Source organism: Bufo gargarizans, chromosome 7 (assembly GCF_014858855.1).
Source record: "Bufo gargarizans isolate SCDJY-AF-19 chromosome 7, ASM1485885v1, whole genome shotgun sequence".
Taxonomy (NCBI): Eukaryota; Metazoa; Chordata; class Amphibia; order Anura; family Bufonidae; genus Bufo; species Bufo gargarizans.
Window position 1 is genome coordinate 184,209,633 of NC_058086.1, and position 18,996 is coordinate 184,228,628.

The 18,996-nt window shown below is 46.9% G+C and overlaps 1 protein-coding gene across 1 annotated transcript; it reads right to left on the minus strand.

Moving 5' to 3' along the window:
- Window positions 1-3,235: 3,235 nt before the first annotated feature.
- On the minus strand, window positions 3,236-18,711 carry LOC122944239 (the record flags this gene model as incomplete). The annotated part of the gene is made up of 5 exons (XM_044302474.1): window positions 3,236-3,372; window positions 4,070-4,074; window positions 4,248-4,924; window positions 16,390-17,010; window positions 17,446-18,711. Coding segments are annotated over 5 exons (2,706 nt in total), but the record flags the coding sequence as incomplete, so codon positions are not given.
- Between the last annotated feature and the right edge of the window lie 285 nt (window positions 18,712-18,996).

Here is an 18,996-nt window from a genome sequence, read left to right on the forward strand (position 1 = left end):
AGTTCATGCTCCGATGCTCTCCTTTGCCCTGCGCTAAATCGCGCAGGGCAAAGGCATTTTTCTGAGTTCCGGTGACGTACCGGGGCTCTCTATGGGGCTGACAGGAACCCCGGTGACGTCACCGGCACTGATGGGCGGGATTTGGCTCTGCCCTAGCCAGTAAAACGGCTAGGGCAGAGCTAAAGCCCGCCCCTCAGAGCCGGTGACGTCACCGAACACACTGCTGGGCGGAAGTTACCGCCCGGCAGTGTGTTATTGTAAACACAAGAGCCTGTGCCCTGCGCGATCCAGCGTAGGGCACGGGAGCGCATCGGAGCATGAGATGCTCCGATGCCAGGCTCAGGAGGGCTGCCGGGGTGAAAATAAGGGTATGTCCGGGTTCAGCTCCGAACCCGGACAACCCCTTTAACAACGTTTGTAAAATCAGTTTTGAATACCTTGAGTGGTGTATTTTCTTAGATGGGGTCACTTTCATGGAGTTTCTGCTCTAGGGGTGCATCAGGGGGGCTTCAAATGGGACATGGTGTCTAAAAAACCAGTCCAGCAAAATCTGCCTTCCAAAAACCGTATGGCATTCTTTTCCTTCTGCGCCCTTGAATACCTTGAGGGGTGTAGTTTCTAGAATGGGGTCATTTTTGGGTGGTTTCTATTATATAAGATTTACTTCTAAACTTCTAAGCCTTGTAACGTCCCCCAAAAATAAAATGTCATTCCCAAAATTATCCTAACATGAAGTAGACATATGGGGAATGTAAAGTAATGACTATTTTTGTAGGTATTACTATGTATTATAGAAGTAGAGAAATTGAAACTTGGAAATCTGCAAATTTGTCCATTTTTATAAATAAAAATGTTTTTTTTTTACTCTATTTTACCAGTGTCATGAAGTACAATATGTGACGAAAAAACATTCTCAGAATGGCCTGGATAAGTCAAAGCGTTTTAAAATGATCACCACTTAAAGTGACACTGGTCAAATTTGCAAAAAATGGCCTGGTCCTTAAGGTGAAATAAGGCTGTGTCCATAAGGAGTTAAGTAATTTGTCCACCACAATGCCCCCATAAGGTAATTTGCATCCCACACTGCCCCCTTTAAATAATTTGCCCCCACACTGCCTAATGAAGTAATTTGCCCCACACTGGACCCATTAATTAATTTCGCCCCCACACTGCCCTCATTAATTTATTTTCCCCCCACACGCCCCCATTAAGTAATTTGTTCCCCCACACTGCCTCACAAATTTGCCCACACACTGCTTCATATTATGAAATTCCCCCCACCTTGTACTTGTCCGCTGATCTGCTAAGCTGCTGTGTGGGCATGAGTTCAACTTCAGTCACTTGAGAGCGCAACCCCATCCTGCGGCGTGTAATCCCGCGAGACCTGTGTGTGAACCGAGAGCAAGGCAGGTGGTTTGACTCCGCAACCAGAAAAGAGTGCGTACGCAGAAGTCAAGATTAAGAAAATTGCATTTACTATCAATTAATAAAAGCAGGTTAACAATAAAACAGTATGAACAATTCAAGTCAAATACTACAACAATTTCCACCTTTGCTGTGTCCGTGTTCGCAGTGCGGACACTAAGGAATAGCAGTCCCAGGAACTATCCCTAACTGACCCTAACTTTCAAGCGGGTGCGCACCCCCCTTATCCCAGTGGTCCAAGTGGACCTCTTACAGTTTGTGGAAGTGCACGGTGGGGCCCGATGTCGTCCTTTTCCTTTATAACCAGCGCAGGATCCGCAACAAAGAAGTCCTCCTCAGCAGGCCGGAAACCAGATGGATATAATCCAGAATTTTACAGTGACTGTCCGGTACCTCGACAGCACTGTGAGTCTCTTTACTGTTTGGGGCAATCCACTCAGCCCAATGTCGGCTCCACAGGTTAGCTGCTGCACACAGTCCTTTTTAACTTGGCTTCACTAAATGCACGGTCTCTTTATACTCCATCCGTCTCTAGACTGAAGTTCACACAGCTTGGCTGCACAGGAACGTCCTTTAGTATATCCACACACGTCTTACACAGCACAGAACTTGCTTTCTATCTAGCCAAGATGGCAGCCGTTATAGTTCCAGCCTCTCTTCCTCATTCCTCCTGCTCACACTGAGGCAGGCTGACATCATAAGGGGCGTGTCACTTCAACACTTATGCTGTTTTAAAGAGCCACTACCACATTAATACACTTTCTCTATGGCAAACTTCAATGCAAATTGGTCCTATGCTGCCATCTACTGACCAAACGAATACTGCAGGCATTTACATTTATCTGTATTACTAGAATAGCATTATACATTAAATTTTAACACAGTTTACCAGGATAACGAAACTTAGACACATTACATGACTGTTTCTTACATATTCCCCCCCACTTTAAGATTGGCAGTCCCTGCCAATGACTGAATATCCAGAGGGCTGTACTCTTATATGTAGAGTGGTAATGTACCGTTGTATGGCAGGCCAAATAAACTCGTCCTGCGCATACCGAACAGGGGGAATGCCAGCATTTGGTCTAGTGGTGCGTCTGAGAACCACTGGTATACTCTGGGGTACTGTAGCCATAGGCTGAGAAGGACCAGCAGACTCTGCATCATAGGGGGCACAGGCTGGGGGCACACTAGTCACAGGTGGAACATCCTCAGGAGCGGGGATTGGCCAACAATCATCCTCATCATCGTAAGCCCATTCCACACCACCAGTCTCGGACTGTGGGAGCTCGTTGACATTATCAGTTCCATCACAATTTGCTTCTTCAGATTGACACAGGCGCAACATATTTCTGTGAAGTACTCGGACACAATCAGTTCCTTCCTTCTGAACTTCGTACACAGGCCCATTTGCATACTTGCGGGCAACTACACGATATGGCACAGCCTCCCACCTGCTTTCCAATTTTCCTTGAGGCTTCTTGACACGTACCAGCACCAGGTCACCTGGCTGCAATGGTGCCCTTTGCACCGGGGTCTTATCAGGATGAGAATTTTCTTGCAGACGCTGTCGCACCAATCGATGAACTGTCTCAAGTCTCTGCCGGTGTGCTCGCACCCAGGAGGCTGGATCTCTTGGAGGGAACCCATCCACATCATTTAACTGTAACTCTCCGACACTTCGCCCAGACCGTCCAAAGAGGAGAGTATAAGGAGAATACCCCGTTGTAGAATGGACCTGATTGTTATAGGCCCACACCATCTCAGACAAGAACTGAGGCCACTGTAACTTCTTGTCCTCCTCCAAAGTCCGCACCATCTGTAGCAGAGTTCTATTAAATCGTTCGCAGGCTCCGTTTCCTTGGGGATGGTATGGAGTCGTGTGCGACTTCTTTATCCCGTAGATACGTTGAACTTCTTTCATTACATGTCCCTCAAAGCAAGCCCCTTGGTCAGAGTGGATGCGTTGTGGACACCCGTACACTCGGATGAAATCTTGGCATAGGGCTCGAGCTGCTGACTCAGCGGTCTGGTCCTTGGTGGCGGTCACCACCGCAAATTTGGTGAAGTGGTCCACCATTACGAGGCAGTACTGGTGCCCACTGTTGGATGGGCCCACCATTAGGTAGTCTATCATGACGATCTCCAAAGGTTCCTGGGTCACTATGGTTTGCAGGGGAGCTCTTTGTTCTATTGCCTTATGGATCTCACAAGTTCGACATCTATGACATACTTCTTCGACCATTTGACGGAGAGCTGGACAGTAAATCAGTCGCTGTAGCCAACGAAAGGTCTTCTCATGACCAAAATGTCCATTCTTATTATGAGCCTCAAGAGCCAATGATTGAGCCAGTTCACTAGGCACTACGATTTGGTAACAAATGTCGATTTCAGAAGGCAGATATACCTTTCGGCATAGCACTCCATTTTTTATCTCTAACTTTTCCCACTGACTCAGGACTAATAGCATTTCACGGGTCAGTCGTTCTCTTTCCTCTTTACAGGGCTTCTTGCCTTTCTCAACACACTTGATCATTTTCGCCAGCCCCTCATGGGCCTGCTGTATTTGCACCCATTCCTGTAGTGAGGGGCCAAAGAAAGGAGCCGTTTCGGTCCCTTCCACTGCACACTGCATAGCAGTGACCAAGGCTTGTGAAAATCTGCTGAAGTCAGGCATCTCCACATGCTCCAACTCATGATCCACGTCTCCGCTGGGGGCCTGGGTAGTTACCCTAGAAAGTCCATCGGCATTTTGGTTCTCCGTCTTGGACCGATACTTAATGCGGTAATTGAACTTAGACATTCGGGCTATCCACCTCTGCTCCAAAGCCCCGAGCTTGGCATTTTCCAGGTGAGCCAATGGGTTGTTGTCAGTCAGTACTAAGACTTCAGCTCCGGTCAAATACTCAGAGAATTTCTCAGTCATGGCCCATACCAGTGCCAACAGTTCTAACTTGAATGAACTATAATTGTCAGGGTTTCTCTCAGAATCTCGCAAGGATCGGCTGGCATACGCTATGACACGCTCTTGGCCATCCTGGAACTGAGATAGCACCGCTCCGAGACCATACAGGCTTGCATCGGTATATAGCTGGAAGGGCAAGTGGTAATCAGCATACGCTAAGATTGGGGCCGTTGTAAGAGCATCCTTCAATGCCTGGAAGGTGTGTTCCTGTTCAGGGCCCCATTTCACAGACCGGTTCTTCGGACCCCCGGCGGTGCCTCGTAGGAGAGCATTAAGTGGCGCTGCTACTCTAGCAAAGTCCTTAATAAACCGTCGATAGTAGCCGGCTACTCCCAGGAACGCCCTCACTTCTCGCAGGGTAGTCGGTGTCGGCCAGTCTTGAACAGCCGCTATCTTGTCCCTTGACGGCCTCACCCCTTCTCCTGATACACAATGACCCAAGTAATCAATTTCAGATTGAAACAACCGACATTTACTGGGTTTCAGTTTGAGCCCATGTTCCCGCAATCGTTGAAATACTTGTCCCAACTGGCGGAGATGGTCCTCAAAGGTTGCAGAGTACACTATAATGTCATCCAAGTAGATGAGAGTGAATTCAAAGTTGAAGTCACCAAGACATTTCTCCATCAATCGTTGAAACGTTCCAGGTGCATTTGTCAATCCAAAGGGCATCCGGTTAAATTCGTATAGTCCCATGGGCAAGATAAAGGCTGTCTTTTCCTTATCTTTCTCGGCCATTGGCACCTGCCAATACCCACTAGCCAGGTCTAGTGAGGAGAAGTAGCGGGCTCTTCCTAGTGCTGAAAGGGACTCCTCAATCCGAGGTAAGGGGTAGGAATCTCGTACGGTGCAGGTATTCAACTTTCGATAGTCTACGCAAAACCGAATGGACCCATCTTTCTTCCTTACTAGTACCACTGGAGCTGCCCAGGGACTTTGGCTTTCTTGAATGATCCCATTCTGCAGCATCTGGGTCAACAGTTCTTTCACCTCCTGATACATCTGTGGAGGAATTTGTCGGTAGCGCTCTCTGATTGGAGGGGTGTCTCCTGTGGGAATCTCATGGTAGATCCCTGTCGTACATCCAAAATCTTCAGCATGACGTGCAAAGGTTGTGCGGTTTTCCCATAACAGTTCATCTACCTTCCGGATCTGTTCCAGAGAACACAAAGAAGTCTCTATCTTCATCTGTTCTCGAATTGCACCGCCATTCCATTTAGGGGTGGGGTTCTCGCCTTCCCCCATAGACACGGTTATGGCCCATTCACCTCGTTCAGCCGGCCTCAACTGCATCGGGGTCGCTTTCCTCACTTCCTCCGGAGTCACATAGAGGTTAGCCAGCAGCCTTCCTGGGGCTAGGTCTACACTCTGATCCTGAGTGTTCACACATCGGAGGGGTACTCTCCCATTGCGGACTACTGCCAAGGAACGGGCTACTAGCGGATCAACACTTCTTCCGGCTGTCGGCAGTGGTTCTATCAACACAGCTATGCCCTCTAGTTTCCTACAGGTGCCCACAGGCATGGACACTATCATCTCCCGTCTGGGTGGCAACGTAACTTTTGTATGCAGAGGGACCGAAATTCGAGCAAGAGGACACTGTGCATCTGAACTTTTCTGTAAGCCACATGTTCGGACCAGCCGCTGGAAGGCTGTTTGAGTAGGCCGATGGCTAGTGGTTTCTCTCCAATAACCGTGACCTTTCTTTTCAAAGAGAATCTGATCCAATTCTTTTAACACATTCATCCCCAAGATGACAGGGACCTTTACTTCATGTGACTCCTGTACTACCACAATGCCTTTCTTGCCTAGATCTTGGCCACATAATCTGACATTCATCCAGGCCACTCCCACCACCGGTACTGGTAACTGATTAGCTGCGACCACTCGTATGAATGTATGGGGATCATATTTCACATGTCGCTGAAAATACCGTTCGTAACAGTCTCTACTCAGGGTCGTTACTTGGGAACCCGTGTCAATCATCCCGGTAACCGGAATACCTTCCAATTCCATCTGTATGATGGGACTTGCAGCGATCAGATCCTCTTCAGGGCATTCTCCTCTCATAGTCTCCTTCTCAGTTTCCCCTACTGCCCGCCCTACTGCAGCAGGGGATTTCAGTTTTAACGGCGGTCCCTCATAAGCTTGTCGCTGCTCTGGACATCTAGCAGCAATGTGGCCCACGCGTCCACACTCCCAGCAGCGTACTTCCCGTCGCTCTGGCCATCGGTTTGGGCCCCTTCGGTAAGCCCCATCATTCTCTCCTGAGAGTTGTACTACATTATTGGGACACCTTCGGTAGGTCCTATCCTCATCCCTCCAGCAGGGTTGTGGGTGATTCTGACCTTCTTGGTATGAACGGCCCACCCCTTCATCTCTAGTTTTCTGGAGGCCTGCAATTCTCATAGAATTCTCATTACAATTGGTTTGTAGGTGTTCCATTTGCTCTTGCAATTTCTGCATTACTGTAAGTATCTCTTTAACTGTCCCTTTATCCACTGTTTCTGGGCCAGAGCTAGCCCCCTGCGACAATGTAACTCCAACTGCGGTCTGAGGCTTCTGAACCATACTATTGGCACGTGAGATGGCCTCCACCTGTACGTCATGAAATTTAGCATCAGTCTCCCGTCGTATAAAGTCCTGCATAGCAACAGTCAAGCTGCCATCACGGATCCCCAGAACAAACTGGTCACGGAGTGTCCGATCAGGGTTACAGAAGGCTGGTGAGCCCCCTCTTTCCTTCCCTTGAATATCTCGGAGCAGTTCTTGTAGGGCATTTGCATACTGAGGGAGACTTTCATTCTCCTTTTGTACCCTCTGGAAGAACCGTGCCTGCAGGGACCCCAGCAATGCGGTTTCTCCATAAATAGTTTCTAGAATCTGGACAACTTGCTCAAATGTCTGTCTTTGTTCAAATGGCCGCAATATCACTGTAGTCTTAGCATCTCCTTGTAACGTCAATATGGCTAGCTCTACTAGTACTTCTGGTGCGGTCTGGTACATGCGCTGTACCATTCGTATCTGCTCTGCCCACACACTCACAGACATATTATTGCCATCAAACTTTGCTAACTGACTCATTACAGCCCCTGCTGGCATTCTTCCTCCAGCACCATCCCTCCTAACGGGTGCGTCGCCGTCCATTCTGGTAGGCGGATCCTGCCGACTACGCCAATTTGTGAACCGAGAACAAGGCAGGTGGTTTGACTCCGCAACCAGAAAAGAGTGCGTACGCAGAAGTCAAGATTAAGAAAATTGCATTTACTATCAATTAATAAAAGCAGGTTAACAATAAAACAGTATGAACAATTCAAGTCAAATACTACAACAATTTCCACCTTTGCTGTGTCCGTGTTCGCAGTGCGGACACTAAGGAATAGCAGTCCCAGGAACTATCCCTAACTGACCCTAACTTTCAAGCGGGTGCGCACCCCCCTTATCCCAGTGGTCCAAGTGGACCTCTTACAGTTTGTGGAAGTGCACGGTGGGGCCCGATGTCGTCCTTTTCCTTTATAACCAGCGCAGGATCCGCAACAAAGAAGTCCTCCTCAGCAGGCCGGAAACCAGATGGATATAATCCAGAATTTTACAGTGACTGTCCGGTACCTCGACAGCACTGTGAGTCTCTTTACTGTTTGGGGCAATCCACTCAGCCCAATGTCGGCTCCACAGGTTAGCTGCTGCACACAGTCCTTTTTAACTTGGCTTCACTAAATGCACGGTCTCTTTATACTCCATCCGTCTCTAGACTGAAGTTCACACAGCTTGGCTGCACAGGAACGTCCTTTAGTATATCCACACACGTCTTACACAGCACAGAACTTGCTTTCTATCTAGCCAAGATGGCAGCCGTTATAGTTCCAGCCTCTCTTCCTCATTCCTCCTGCTCACACTGAGGCAGGCTGACATCATAAGGGGCGTGTCACTTCAACACTTATGCTGTTTTAAAGAGCCACTACCACATTAATACACTTTCTCTATGGCAAACTTCAATGCAAATTGGTCCTATGCTGCCATCTACTGACCAAACGAATACTGCAGGCATTTACATTTATCTGTATTACTAGAATAGCATTATACATTAAATTTTAACACAGTTTACCAGGATAACGAAACTTAGACACATTACATGACTGTTTCTTACATGTGACCTCCCGCGGGTCTCACGCTATTACGCACCGCACGACTGGGTTGCGCTCTCAAGTGACTGAATTCATGAACACGCGGCGCAGCAGCCTAGTAGATTAGTGGACAGACAAGTAAAAGGGGGGTGGGGAATAGCATTCGGGGCCTGGAATGTTTTGACCTAAGGACGCTCCCACCCGACACTGACGAAAGTACTTGCGGTGGTGTCGGGTGGGAGCCAGAGCGAGGCCCCCACCAGCACGAGGCCTTAGGCAGCAGCCTAAGTGGCCTAATGGAAAAGCCGCCTCTGAGTACAGATATCCGATAAACGTTTAGAACAGCGCAGATTTTCCATCTAAGAATGTGCAAAGTTTAATAATCACCCCCCTATGAGCGCTTTAAGGAAAAATGTCTGTGTATTTATAAGACTTATACTTCTAAAAGTAGATCTTGAGCTGACACTGTGTCTGTGTGTTTTCTTTAGAGCGATCTTACGTCAAAGACTGGCTCCTTGAGAAGCATCTCCTCCGTGGTAAAAATCTGTATTGAAACCACTGAATTGTTTAATAGCACTGTAGCATTGTGTCACTGTAACAGTGTCGGACTGGGTTTCCTTGGGCCCACCAGTGGAAATTATTCTCAGGGCTCGACCCCTGTATCATCAATAAAGTCTAATAGATCTGTAATCAAAGAAATACACCCTAGAGGCATGTGATTGGCTCCAAAGGCAGCCAAATATTATTTTTCTATTGAACCTCTGGAGCCCACTATAGTATCAGGGCCTGGACCCACCGGAGGATCCTGGTTCTCATTTGCTGCATTCAAATCAACATGAATAGATGTAGCAGAGCTAAACAGCATCTTCTACCACCCGTAGACCATTGCACTGATATATCCTCTATATGATATTCATCATCCAACAGATGATCCTCCAGGGTGGACGGCACCAGTCCTCTTCTATTTTACTCAGAACTTGTATTAATATTCCAAAGGTCTTTTATTTCAATATTTTTAAAACATGTTCAAATCAAAATTGAAAAATATGCAATAAGCAAAAAAAATGGTATTAATATAAAAATATACTCATGGGATCTTTGCTGTGTTTTATTCCTTACTTGCCATATTTATACAGTTAATATCCCTCCTAGAAGTTATGAATGAATTGCCAGTAGTTTGCAACAAAAGTCCAGATGGGTGTTACCTGTTAGAGATATGTCCCAGCACAGTCTGATACTATGCAATCAGTGCTGCCATTATCAGACTGTGCAGGGACACCGTCCCCCCCAAACTGGTAACACCAATCTGGACCTTAATGGCAAACTGCTAGTATTTAAATCATAAGTTCTTGCAGGAACAATAGAGGTAATGGCAAAACAGAGTCATGAAAAGATGCTTCAGAATTGTTACTACATGGAGAATGCAAGTAGTTACTAAAACAGACAAGTCAGGAGGGGTGACAGCTCCTCATAAATGCATAGCTAGTACTGACACCATAGACGGCAGCAGTAACATACAATGCAAAATGTATTCTAATGGACGTTCTCTATAGCACAGTCATAGAAGGCAGTTTATTGCAAATTGTAACAACTGGAGTGGTTACAAAACACAGAAATGAATGGTGACTAATGTACAGGTATTTATTTTTATACTTGGTGCTTTTTTGCACTTCAAGAGGACCTTTCATGGGTCCAGGCATTATGAAATAAGTAGCAGGTTATGAAGGACATAGTGCAGGAATGTAAGATCGCTTACTAGTTTGTCTGGGCGCCGCTCGGCACTATTGGCACTATTTTGGTGGCCATACGCCTTTTTGATAGCTTACTGTTGTACTTTTTGTGATGTAAGGTGACATAAAATTGTTTGTTTAGCACAGTTTTTATTTTTTATGGTGTTCATCTGAGGGGTTAGGTCATGTGATATGTTTATAGAGCTGGTCAATACGGACTGGGCGTTACCTAATATGTCAACTTATTATTTTTTTTACTTTATTTGGGGGAAATTACTTTATTTTTACAACTTGTTTTTTCACCTTTTTTTTTTGTCCCACTTTGGGACTTCAACTTTTGGGGTCTGATCCCCTTTACAATCCATTCCAATACTTCTGTATTGGAATGCATTGGCTGTATGAGTAATACAGTGCGTATTACTCATACAGCTTCCGGCCTGTGAGATCCAGGGGGCTGGATCTCACAGGCTCGTCACCGAAAGGCAGCGCCGATGCCTAAGGAAGACATAGTGCTGCCTTCCATGCCATCGGGTCCCCCCTACAGCTGCACGAGGACCCGATGGCACCGCCCCCTGCCGCTGCAAACTCCAGTAAAAGCCGCAAACCGCAGGTCTGAATTGAAGTCGCGGGACCCCCCGCGCATTGACCCAAGGTGCCTGATCAATAATTTGAGCAGGCACCTTGTTCCGATCACGCCCTCCGGGCGGCGGTGATCGGAAATACACAGGACGTACAGGTAAGCCCTATGTCCCAAACAGGTTAAATAGATATTGTATTGATTTTATTATAAAAAACAATCACTGAGGCTTAGTCATTAAAGGGGTTATCGCATCTTAGACAATGGAGACTTATCCCTAGGATATAGAGATGGCCTTGCGGCTCGCCCGGCGGTCATTTCGCGGTGAACTTTGCGTGTTCGCGATTCGCCGAACATATGGAGATATTCGCACCCGCCATATTCTTTTACATTGTGAAGAACTTTGACCCACGACACATCCATCAGGTGGTACAGGACAGCCAATTGAGACGTTTCCGCACATGGACATACCTCCTACCTTATAAATAAACCTGATCTGGCCGCCATTTTACATTCAGTGTTTTGCCAGTGTAGGGAGAGGTTGCTGTGTGGAGCAGGGACAGGCTGTTAGGGACACCAAACGCTAGCTAATAGGGCCACAAAAGTCTTTAAGCACTAGTATAGGTGTGCTATCGATAGGTGTGATACACAGAGGGGTGCGATATACTTATAATATACTTTTATAATTAGTCAAAAACACATAGATCTATATAGTGATCACCTGGAAGTCAAGGGCCTAGGGGCTAGGGGTTTACTAGGGCCATTTTGCGGATTGTCTGTGGTTAGGCTATCAGGGCCAGAATAGCACCCCCTGTAGGCAAAATCAGGGACAGTTTTTTGCCGACCCTGACCTTCAATACCACATCATCATCTACCCCACAAATAATTTCTACTGGTGTGATATACAAGACGCCCCCCCAAAAAAGATTGAAGTGGGGTGTTATATACCAATATACAAAACGGATTCCAAAAAAGTTGGGACACTAAACAAATTGTGAATAAAAACTGAATGCAATGATGTGGAGATGGCAAATGTCAATATTTTATTTGTAATAGAACATAGATGACAGATCAAACGTTTAATCCGAGTAAATGTATCATTTTAAAGGAAATATACGTTGATTCAAATTTTCACGGTGTCAACAAATCCCAAAAGATTTGGGACAAGTAGCAATAAGAGGCTGGAAAAAGTACATTTGAGCATAACGAAGAGCTGGAAGACCAATTAACACTAATTAGGTCAATTGGCAACATGATTGGGTATAAAAAGAGCTTCTCAGAGTGGCAGTGTCTCTCAGAAGCCAGGATGGGTAGGGGATCACCAATTCCCACAATGTTGCGCAGAAAGATAGTGGAGCAATATCAGAAAGGTGTTACCCAGCGAAAAATTGCAAAGACTTTGCATCTATCATCATCAACTGTGCATAACATCATCCGAAGATTCAGAGAATCTGGAACAATCTCTGTGCGTAAGGGTCAAGGCCGTAAAACCATACTGGATGCCCATGATCTCCGGGCCCTTAAACGACACTGCACCACAAACAGGAATGCTACTGTAAAGGAAATCACAGAATGGGCTCAGGAATACTTCCAGAAACCATTGTCAGTGAACACAATCCACCGTGCCATCCGCCGTTGCCAGCTGAAACTCTACAGTGCAAAGAAGAAGCCATTTCTAAGCAAGATCCACAAGCTCAGGCGTTTTCACTGGGCCAGGGACCATTTAAAATGGAGTATGGCAAAATGGAAGACTGTTCTGTGGTCAGACGAGTCACAATTCAAACTTCTTTTTGGAAATCTGGGACACCATGTCATCCGGACCAAAGAGGACAAGGACAACCCAAGTTGTTATCAACGCTCAGTTCAGAAGCCTGCATCTCTGATGGTATGGGGTTGCATGAGTGCGTGTGGCATGGGCAGCTTGCATGTCTGGAAAGGCACCATCAATGCAGAAAAATATATTCAGGTTCTAGAACAACATATGCTCCCATCCAGATGTCATCTCTTTCAGGGAAGACCCTGCTTTTTCAACAAGACAATGCCAGACCACATTCTGCATCAATCACAACATCATGGCTGCGTAGGAGAAGGATCCGGGTACTGAAATGGCCAGTCTGCAGTCCAGATTCTTCACCTATAGAGAACATTTGGCGCATCATAAAGAGGAAGATGCAACAAAGAAGACGATTGAACAGTTAGAGGCCTGTATGAGACAAGAATGGGAGAGCATTCCTATTTCTAAACTTGAGAAACTGGTCTCCTCAGTCCCCAGACGTCTGTTGAGTGTTGTAAGAAGAAGGGGAGATGCCACTCAGTGGTGAAAATGGCCTTGTCCCAACTTTTTGGGGATTTGTTGACACCATGAAATTCTGATTCAACATATTTTTCCCTTAAAATTGTACATTTTCTCAGTTTAAACTTTTGTTCCGTGATTTATGTTCTATTCTGAATAAAATATTAGAAGTTGGCACCTCCACATCATTGCAGTTTTTATTCACGATTTGTATAGTGTCCCAACTTTCTTGGAATCCGGTTTGTACTTTCTTTATAGTGCATTTGGGTACTGTACAGTTTATTTGCACATGCGCGTACGTGGAAATTATATTACCGATATTTCGCATTGTAAAAAATAATGAATGGAGATTGCAAATTTGAGTAATACATCTGGTATGTCACTGTCCATGTTGTGGGACTATTTGTGCACTTCTAGTAATTATTTATTGGCTGCAAATATGAGCTGAAGGTTTTTCAGGTTAGCGTGCCATTAAAATGAATGGGACCCGCTGCGAACTTGCGGTTCGCAGACATTTGATCGCATTTACGAACCATCCCGGCAGATGTTCGTCCATCACCACTAGGATATGCCCCCATTGTCTGATAGGTGCGGGTCCCACCTCTGGGACCTGCACCTACATGGAGAACGGAGCCAGGGAGAACTGTGGCTGGAGGAACCCGGGTTTCCCGGGGTCCGTCCACCACCAGGCGCTGCTCCCCGCCTCTCCTATTAAAGTGAATAGGAGCGCACCGCGCATGCGCGGCCGACGCTCTTATTCATTTCTATGGGACCGATGGAAATTTTCAGCAGGTCGATAGAAATGAATGGAAGGCGGCTGTGCATGCGCAGTGTGCCCTCCTCAACTTTCTCTGCTCCGTTCTCCTTGTAGGTGCGGGTCCCAGAGGTGGGACGCGCACATATCAGACAATAGGGGCATATCCTAGCGATATTTCCCCATTGTCTAAGATGGCATAACCCCTTTAAACAGAGACTGAAATGACCTTTCATTGAATAATGTAAACCCCTTCAGTATTTCTAACAAGCTGATGAATGCAAAGCACAGAGGGAAGTTATCGAGCTCTGCACTCCAGAATTCTGCTTTTAAAAAATCCCAAAATAGGGCTTTGACACTTTTCGGACTTAGTTGCTCACAAATATTGAGACATTTTGCATGTTTACTCCACTGGGAAAATGGGATTGTTTAGCCAATTGAGCTAATTTAAGATTTATCAGCTGAGACAATTTAAAAAGTTCCAAAAATTGTCTGAATCTTGATCCAGTGAAGAGAGGGGTGTACAAGGTAAAGAACATCTCAAGACAGAAATGATAGACTTATAGGGTGTTCATGCAGTGTCCCAGGGGGTCAGTAGTGTGTGCTGGGCTTTGTAGTGCAGATTGACCACTAACCTGGGATCCACTGTCGTCTTCAATTGGGGCAAATACTGGAACAGGCAGGTATTTAACAGTTCGTGACGCCAGTGTCAATTAAACGGTGACACGCCGTGTAAAGTATGGTGGACGCATGAAGCAAGCACAGGATAGCCAACAAAAACTGGAACTTTTACTGAATATCAGTCAGGATAATACATGGACACAGGTACAGCACAGTTCCATGAAAGACGGTTGGTTTCTTATAACAATACAGGTGGTTCTTGGGAGTTACAGAATGGCCGGTCTTAGCAAGGCATTATACAGAGTGTTGATTACAGGAGATGTAGTACAGGCGGATTGCTCAATATTCCTGACTGGTCCTGCTACATGTGACTTTCTCTCCAAGGTCTAATGCCCTTTATCTGGCGTACCCTTGAATCTGTCCTTATCTAGTACCTCCTCTGTTATCTTGAGTACCTCTTGCTTTCTCTGATCGGCCTCTGTGGTATTCTGTGTCTTCAGGCTGATTAGTTATGCCCTTCTGACTTCTATGCATGGACTCAGGAGGAAAACCTCTCTGCACTGAGTCTGGAAACTTCTACCTTCTGAGCTAGGCCCTAGCCTATTTATACTGAACTGGGGGCTCCCTCTGCTGGCTGTGACAAGAATTACCGGTAACCGGCCTGACTGGCTTAAAGGGAACTACACACTCAAATCTAGCAGTGTCGGGTAGCCTACCCGTATGCTGCACACCCCCAGACTTTAACGTGAGTAAGGCCTCGTACTCACACACATGCCTGAACCAACATAAGCTGCTGCATAATTTAAACATTGCATTATAAATATAATAAACAACTATTTCACATAAAAATATAACATTTGCAATAACTGACGCAAGAAAAAGGGGCGTCTTCTTTCTTCTTAGGCACGGCCGCTGACCTGGCACAGCGGACTTAAGGTGAACCAGGTTAGTCTATTTTTCTTGACTGAAGTATAATAAGGAACTACACAGGGTTTCCCCGTGGGTGTAGAACAGGCAAGGGCTCACGTGGAGGAGTCCATTCTTGCGCACACACGTCAAGCAGGCTATTTCTAGTAACAACTGTTCGGGAGGAGACACCACCAGCATAGTCAAAGTCTCTTAAATGGACTGGCGGACGTCCCCTGGTCATCCGGGTGGACCTTCTCAACACAGGGGTTTCCTCTTCCCTTAGCACCGAGGTAGAAGAGGGAGTAGCAACAGGAGGATCTCCATCCGTGAGACCTTGGTCAGGAACAACGGGAACAACAGGAACAACAGGAACAACAGGATCCACTGGAGGGGGAACTGGATCCGGGGCATCTTGAACCGGCTCTTCTGGAAGTAAAGGTACAGTAGGTGCCGGAGCGGGCACCAACAAGTTCAACCATGGTGTCAGAAGCCAATGCATGGGATCGGCGTCATACCTTAGATTTCGGACAGCCTGCATAGGATCCTCGGGCTGTATCGATGACTCTGACACAGGGGGTTCAGATATAGCACTCTCGGCACTGGGTCCTGGTGTCAGGCAGAGCTTTAACCGGTTTCGGTGTACAATTTGGGATCCCCTGCCCTCCCGGGTGATCTCATAAGTGTGAGTTCCAACATTTGGGATTGCAGTGACAACATAAGGACTTTGCTCCCATTTACTGTCCAGTTTACTGGTACGGCGGTTATTTTTTAACCATACCACAGCCCCTATTGTCAAGGGTTCTGCATGGGCTGCTTGGTCATAGTCTCTCTGCTGCCGGTCTCTAGCATAGTCCATACGTTCCTGGACAATAGCTTGGGCTGTATTCAATCGCCTTTGGTGTTCAGCAACCCAGTCGGTATTAGGGAATGGGTTGATGCAATCAGGTACGAGTACATCTAAGGAGTGGTCAGCAGGCAATAATCCTTGGCGCCCAAACATCAAATAAAAGGGGGTATACCCGGTGGAACAGTGTATGGTATGATTGTATGTGAACATGAGTTGTGGCAACAGATTAGGCCAATCTCCCCGGGTTTCAGGAGGCACGGTCCTCAGCATCTCTATCAAGGTCTGATTCATTTTTTCACATAATCCATTACCTTGCGGATGGTAGGCCGTCGTCCGGATCTTCTTACAGTTGTGCAGGCGGCACAGTTCATGGAACAGATGGGACTCAAAAGCAGGACCTTGATCGGTGAGGATCTTTTCTGGACAACCGTAGGGCAGGAGGAAGTGTTTCCAGAACAGTTCGGCTGTAGTCTTGGCCGTCTGGTCTCTCACAGGTACCGCTACAACAAACTTAGTGAAATGGTCAATAATAGTCATAGCGTACACATACCCTGAGCGACTAGGCTCCAGTTTCACATGGTCGATGGCGACAAGTTCAAGAGGACGAGTACTTACAATGGGTCTCAGTGGTGCCCTCTGATCATGGTGTTCACCTCGTTTCAAGGCACAGGCTACGCACTCCCGACACCACTTCTCCATGTCTTCTCTCATGCCCACCCAGTAAAACCGCTGGCGGATATTTGCCTCAGTCTTTTGGACCCCAAAGTGACCGGATTGATTGTGGTACATCTCCAACACCATACCTGCATCTCGTCGGGGTATGAGAATTTGATGCACTCTTTCGTTGGACACTGGGTCTAGGCTTCTCCGTAGCAACAGGCCCTTTTGTATGAAGAGTTGATTGCGTTGTCTCCACAGTTTGATGAGCTCAGGATCTGTACTCTTACGCCGAATCCTCTCAGGGGTTCTGCCACTGGTAATGAAGTCCAACAATTCACCCATCACTCTACTTTCAGACTGTAGTTTCACCCACCTTTCTTCTTTGAGTTCCGGCCTACTGGAGGGTGAAGGAACTGCAGCTCTGTTACTGGTAGCCCGAGCCTGATCCTGTTGAGCAAATTTATGGTAGAAGGCCGGCATTTCTACATCTTCCCAAGCATCTCGCACATCATCAGGAGCTGTCTCTGTGGGGAGTCTGGATAAAGCATCAGCATTGTCGTTAGTACGTCCAGCGCGATATTTTACAGAGAAATCATAGTTGGCGAGACGAGAGGCCCATCTTTGCTCCAGAGCCCCCAATTTAGCTGTATTTAGATGTGCCAGAGGGTTATTATCAGTGAATGCAATGAATGGGGTAGCGGCTAGATAATCTTTGAATTTTTCCGTCACTGCCCACACTAATGCCAGGAATTCTAGTTTGAAGGAACTATAATTCTGGTCATTTTTCTCAGCTCCTTTCAGGGAGCGGCTTGCATAAGCTATCACTCTTTCTTTTCCCTCTTGAATCTGGGCTAACACAGCCCCCAGGCCTCGCTTGCTAGCATCAGTATACAGATGGAAGGGCTTGCTGTAGTCGGGATAACCTAACACGGGAGGCTCGGTCAGTTTCTTTTTTAACAACTGGAACGCTATCTCTCTCTCTTCATTCCACTCAATGAGCACGGGAGTTCTAGGACTTTTCTTGGGCTGCCCCCTCAAGAGTTCCTGGAGAGGATCGGCTATTTGAGCAAAATGGGGGATGAAACGTCTATAGTAGCCGGCAAAACCAAGGAAACCCCTCACCTCTTTGACGGTAGTGGGTACCGGCCAGTTACGGACAGCCGCTAACTTATCAGGGTCAGGTTGTACGCCCTCTCCGCTTACCACATGCCCCAGGTATTTTACCGCAGGTTTGAGCAAGTGGCATTTAGATGGCTTTACCTTCAGGCCATATTTGACAAGGATTTCAAAGACCTCTGCTAAGTGTTTCAGGTGGTCTTCATATGTTTTTGAGTACACAATGACGTCATCTAGATACAGCAGCACTGTTTCGAAGTTTTTGTGACCCAAACACCGCTCCATTAGTCTCTGGAAAGTTCCTGGGGCATTACATAACCCGAACGGCATACAATTAAATTCAAACAGGCCCATGGGAGTGGTGAAAGCAGTCTTTTCCCTATCTGCCGGGGCCATGGGTACTTGCCAGTAGCCACTGGTCAAGTCCAATGTGGAGAAATAGGCAGCGGAGCCCAGAGCAGTTAGTGACTCTTCAATGCGGGGCAGTGGGTACGCGTCTTTGTGGGTTATTTGGTTAATTTTTCTATAGTCCACGCAGAAACGGATACCACCATCCTTCTTCTTTACAAGGACCAGGGGTGCCGCCCACGGGCTACGACTGTCCCGGATTACATTAGAGTCTTTCATCTCTTGGATCATTTCTTTTACAGTCTGATAAGAAGTAGGCGGTAAGGGTCGGTATCTCTCCTTGATAGGAGGATGAGAGCCAGTAGGTATGGTGTGTTGTATGGCACTAACCTCTCCATAATCAGCAGCATGTTTACTGAAGGCCTGGTGGTGCTCTTTGACAAGCCGTAGTATCCCTTCTTGTTGATGTTGGGGGGTAGTCTCGTCCCCGACATGTAGCTCTTCCCACCAGGGTACTTGTGACTGGGGCACCGGCGGACATCCGCTGACTGCAGCTGGCGGCTTTTCTGTCACTGGAAGACGGATGATGTCTTGGAAGAACACCTGAGAAAGCTGGGCAACAGGGTA